We start from the raw sequence: 5,506 nt of genomic DNA, 5'->3' as shown, positions 1-5,506 counted from the left end.
TAAGAAAAAAAAATCTAAAAAGGAAAACATCATAACCCACTGCAAAAGTTGACCTCTTTGGGAGCCATGAGGGACAACAAAAGGGATTAAGTAATGAGGGATGCTTAATTCAGAGAAGAAACTAGAAGAAAAAAAGAGAGAGATTGGGAGTGTAAGAACGCTGGATGAAGAAGAGGTAACTTTAACTTGCAGCTCCTCGTTCTCAGCACAAACTCCGACAATTAATTCTGTAGAATCATAGAATGGGTTGAAAAGGACCCCAACGATCATCTGGTTCCAACCCCTGCTGTGTGCAGGGTCACCAACCAGCAGCCCAGGCTGCCCACAGCCACATCCAGCCGGATTTTGAATGCCCCCAGGGATGGGGCATCCACAGCCTGCTTGGGCAACCTGTTCCAGTGCGTCAGCATCTTTTGAGTAAAAACCTTCCTCCTAATATCATAATTAATGACCTCTCCTAAGGGAAAGTAACCAAAACACTCCCAGCAGCTTTTCTGTGCCGTGACTTATCGGTGTGGTCAGGCTGCAGAGATCTCCAGGTGCTTCAGAACAGCCAGGGCTCCAGTAGCAGATGGGGAAGGGGGGCTGGGAAGGCTGCAGGGCTGCTGTGGGGGTGGGCAGCAAAGGGCAGCAGCTGCACGGCTGTAACGGTGCCTGGGAAAGGTACAGCAAGGCACTATGGCTTCAGCCATCAGTGCGGCATTCCTACACAGGCTGGGATCTTTTGCAAGACTTTATTCTCAAAAATAGGTGCAATTAAGAACTGCAAAGCACACACACACACACATATATATATATATGTCGCAGCCTACATACTCATACATCAGTGTATGTGTGTATTCGCAAAACGGTCTTTCCTTTCTTACTTGCAACAGCAGACAGGGCAGCCTCTGCCGACCCATTTCTATTCCTATTTCTATTTCCACTTCCTCCAGCTCTCCGCTCCCGCAGCTCAGCGCGGATCCGCAGGGCGGGGCTCCCTGGCGGCGCTGCCCGTCCGCCCCACCCCCCGGTCCCTCCGCAATCTCGCGAGATTTTGTTTGAAACGGAGGCGGGAGGCCGAAGCTCGGCTCAGGCCCGGCCCGGCCCGGCCGCGATGCCGCGGATGCTGCGCACGTACTCGCGCCGCGGCGGCTACCTCCGCGTTCTGCCGCAGCCCGACCGCTGGATTTCGCCCCCTCAGGACCGCAGACGGCTCTTCAGCTCCTCCTCAGCCGCCTCCAGCGCTCTCTCCAGCGCCCTCTCCAGCGCCCCCTCCGCCACCTCGGACGACCCCGACTTCTCGCCGCCGAGGAAGCGCCGCCAGAAGCCGTTGGGTGAGCGCCACGCCCGCTCCCGGTACCTGCGGAGCCGGCGCGGGGCGGAGAAGGAGAACCTGCCCCCGGCCCCCCTCAGCTCCCCGTCGCCCTCCCCGCCGCCGCCGCCCCACCGCCGCCGCCGCCGCCAGGGGTCGCCCTCCGCCGCCCGCCGCCCGCTGCTCTGCAGCACCCCGCACTGGGCGCCCCCCTGCGGCTCCGCTCGCCTTTCCCGCCGCGCCGCCGCGCCGCTCCCGGAGCTCAGCACCAGCGTAGAGGGCGGCTCGGGGCTGCACTGCAGCCCGGAGCTCTTCTCGTCTCACGACGCCTCTGTCGGCGGCGCCCTCGACTCGCCGGGGGCATCGCGGGCCGGCTCGGAGCGGCCGTCGCCGCGCACGCGGAGCGGGAGGGACGACGGGGCAACGGGAGCGCCCCGAGCGGCAGCACCGAGCGAGAGCTCGGCGCCGGGGCTGCGCTCGCAAACGGCCCTTAGGGCTCTGAGGGCGTCCGTGCGGGAGCCTCTGCGCGGAGCCGCGGCAGCCGCTCCCGTCGACGGTGAACCGCAGCGCGGCGCCGCCGGCTCGGCAGGGCTCCGCGGCGATGTGAAGGGCGATGAGACGACGGGGAGCCCGGGCGGACGCGGGGACGCGGCCGAGCGGCGGCTGATGCCGGTAGTGGTTTTGGAGCGACGGGACGAGCTGCTGCGGCTGAGCGGCCGGAAGGCGGCGTCCCCGCTGGGCGGCCGAGGAGCCGCGAAGCACCGACGTAAAAGCGCCGAACTGATCCCCGGGGAGGGCGGCACCTGCAGGAAAGCCTGCATCAGCGGCTTCAGCGCCAGCCGCTGGGGGAGACAACCGCGGCTCCGTCCGCGTGGGTACAAAAATAAGTGGCAGCAGCAGGCGGGAGCCTCCTTCGGGAGAGCGCAGTTGAGACGAAGAGGAAAGAAGAAGGGAGTGCAGATGTCGGGAGGGACGCGGGAAGCTGACTGCTCGTTCCTCGATAACTCCCACCGCTGGGGTAGATTTCGAGCATCTCTGTCGTTCCATAAGAAAAAGAAAGTGATCTCAGATGACAGTTCCTACGCCAGCATCCTTTGTAATCCCTTTGTGAATCCCCAGCTTTCCGGGCACCAAGCAACCCTGTCTTCTAGTAAGGCTGAGAGCTACGCCTTGTCTGCTTCCTCTGTGATCCTGCTGGCTCCCATGAGTTCTTCAGCCTTAGAGATCACGCTTACGGATGCAGAGAAGGTGTTTAGGGAGTGCCAGCAGGAGGAACCTATTGCTTTTGAGGATTGCATTCCCTTAGATAAGATGAAAAACTGCAAGAAAATCGGAGAAGGGGTGTTTGGAGAGGTTTTCCAGATCGACAGTGAGAGAGGACCAGTGGCCTTAAAAATAATTCCCATTGAAGGAACTGAAAGGGTGAACGGTGAAGCTCAAAAGAGCTTCGGAGAGATCCTGCCTGAAATAATAATTTCAAAGGAACTCAGTCTTCTGTCTGAAGAGTCCATGAATAGGACCGTAGGGTTCATCAGCTTGTACTCTGTGCACTGTGTTCAAGGGGCTTACCCTAAATACCTCCTAAAAGCCTGGGACACATACAACAAGGCAACAGGATCAGAAAATGATCGGCCAGACCTGTTTGGAGAAGAGCAACTCTTCATTGTTCTGGAGTTTGAATTTGGAGGCAGTGATTTGGAGAACATGAGAAAGAAACTGAGTTCTGTGGCTTCAGCAAAAAGCATTCTGCACCAGGTGACTGCTTCGCTGGCTGTGGCAGAACAGGAACTGCACTTTGAGCACAGAGACTTGCACTGGGGGAACGTGCTGGTCAAGAAAACAGATGCAAAAGAGCTTAGCTACGTGTTGAATGGGACTACGTGCACAATCCCCACAGCAGGGATCCATGTCAACATCATAGATTACACCTTGTCTAGGCTGGAGAAAGATGGGTTAACTGTCTTCTGCGACCTTTCCACTGATGAAGAGCTGTTTCAAGGCACAGGGGACTACCAGTTTGACATCTACAGACAAATGAAAGCGGAGAACTCCAATGGCTGGACTGACTATCATCCACACAGCAATGTCCTCTGGCTCCACTACTTGACAGATAAACTTTTGAAGGATGTAGTGTACAAGAAAAAGGAATCATCTTCTGCCATGAGAAAAATAAAGCAGCAGCTCACAAAGTTTCATAAAGAAGTACTGACTTTTGGGTCTGCCAGTGAAGTTTTAGGCACCAGCAGCCTCTTCCAATGAGTGAGGGAGTGCAGGGTTTCCAAGAACTGATGCTGCCCTTCTCCTTTGCTGTCTTTAATGAATGGTCGATTAAACGTTAGCAGAATGAAGTGTTAACATCAGTTAGCAATGTGAATGGTAAACTATCAAAAATGTGTAAAAAAAACCCACACAAAAAGTCTTCTGCTCTAGCATGTTTCCATATGTACTCTCTTTGAGGGGTGAGGGTGGAAAGGAAATGGATTCGACCTTGCAGAGGAGGGGGAGCAGATGCCTTCAGGCCCAGTTCATGTTTTGAATTCCACTTAGGTTATTAAAAGTTCTTTCCTCATTCTATCGATTTTTCTTACCAAGTTCTTTGCTTAAAAACAAAATCAACCAATCAAACAAACGAACCCCACGATGCTGCAGACAGGTGAGTGCTGGTAGCCCAGCCACAGAAAGGGGAGGAAGGCACTTTTAGTTTTCTAAACGACCTTTTGTTCATTTTGGCACAGCTTGTGCTTGGCGTGAGGCCATAAAAGGTAAATTTCCTAAAGTTTCTGTAGTTGTATTTTTAAAAACACTCTAATCTGCAATAATATGTTTTTTTTTTTCCCTCTCTGTGAGGACCGCTGTTAATGTGATCACATACTGTGTTATTTTAAAAAGTACCCGTGCTCCTGATACATGTTTGACAGCTCTGACCTTGTATGCTGACAGGATCCCAAAGCTGTGACCTGGTAGCAGTAAAGTGATTTTCTCCATTTATCTAGAGGAGAAAATGCACAGGGGGCTCTTCAGCCTTCATGGCAGCTGGGTGAGACAAACTAAAGCTGAAGGTCTTGCATCAAACTTGAATTCTTTGTTTTCAAGAAGTCCTAGGCTAACATTCCCATACATCAAAGAAACTGGCCTGCAGAGGAAGCTAAATCAATCCAGGTGAACATTCAATGTAATTATTATTGAAAATTAGTACATCCAGTGACCCAGGTGTATGAAGGAATGGAGAGGAAAAACCTCCCCATCTTCAAGGCTCTTACTTTTGCTATCTTAAGCTACAGAAAGCAACCTGACAATCTGCACTGCTTGAAATCGTTAGGCTGGAAATCACACTCTGTGCAGTTGCTGCAGATGAGTCCGCATTTCCTTTTTAAAAACTTTGTTTAATAAAATTCTGTGTATTAATCAGCTCCATATATTTTAATAGAAGGCATGTGACAAGAAAGGAATATGAACAGCAACACACAGAAGCTCCTGAGCAAGAGAAACGCCCTGATTCTGTTCTCATTCATTTGGAATCAAAGTTTTGTCCATTTGGGACAAAACTGAATTATGTTGCTCATCTGTTTTCTCTGCTAAGTTGGAAGGAGGATGGCAGCACCCGGCTTTCCAGTTCAGTAAGCACAAGTTTTTAAGTATGCACTATTCTGAAGTGTTGACCTTAAAGACTGCTCTATTTTTTACTGAAATAATGAAATTTGAGCAAGGCTATAATTATAAGGGAAGGAAAGATTTTTCACGTGGATCCAAACACTTTGGAAGGTTACAAGGGACAAGTATAATTTTGTGAAACCAGTGCCTCACAAATAGAATGGACACAGAGCAGGAATTCATAGAACCACAGAACCATAGAATGGCCCGGGTTGAAAAGGATCACAGTGCTCATCTGTGCTATGTGCAGGTCACCAACCACCAGACCAGGCTGCCCAGAGCCACATCCAGCCTTTCTTGTTCAGTTCTCAGTGTGTTTTGTGGTGAAAATAGCAAAACTCGGTGATATTAACAATGATTGCAGGCTTACTTCAGAACAGACTTTCATCTAATTGCCAAATCACTGAGGAGCTTGGCAATTCTGAGGGAAAAGAAGGCTATAGCAAAATACTGATTACACTGCAAATACTCTTTAACTCACTGGGATCCTGTTAAAGCAAAATGTATTTGGTGCTTGGCATTCCTTCCAGAGCAAAGCTTAAAGTGCAGGAATTAAGAAAT

At 51.5% G+C, this 5,506-nt stretch overlaps 1 protein-coding gene across 1 annotated transcript; it reads left to right on the top strand.

Annotated features, from left to right (window-relative positions):
• Positions 1 to 1,096: 1,096 nt before the first annotated feature.
• HASPIN (histone H3 associated protein kinase) lies at positions 1,097 to 3,553 on the top strand (the record flags this gene model as incomplete). Its single annotated transcript, XM_079545004.1, has 1 exon — positions 1,097 to 3,553. The coding sequence occupies one exon, from the start codon at positions 1,097 to 1,099 to the stop codon at positions 3,551 to 3,553; it is 2,457 nt and encodes an 818-aa protein (XP_079401130.1).
• Between the last annotated feature and the right edge of the window lie 1,953 nt (positions 3,554 to 5,506).

The sequence above is a fragment of the Tetrao urogallus genome (assembly GCF_951394365.1).
Source record: "Tetrao urogallus genome assembly, chromosome: 20".
Classification (NCBI taxonomy): domain Eukaryota; kingdom Metazoa; phylum Chordata; class Aves; order Galliformes; family Phasianidae; genus Tetrao; species Tetrao urogallus.
The sequence above is the reverse complement of the archived record's forward strand: the minus strand, read 5'-3'. Positions and strand labels throughout refer to the sequence as shown.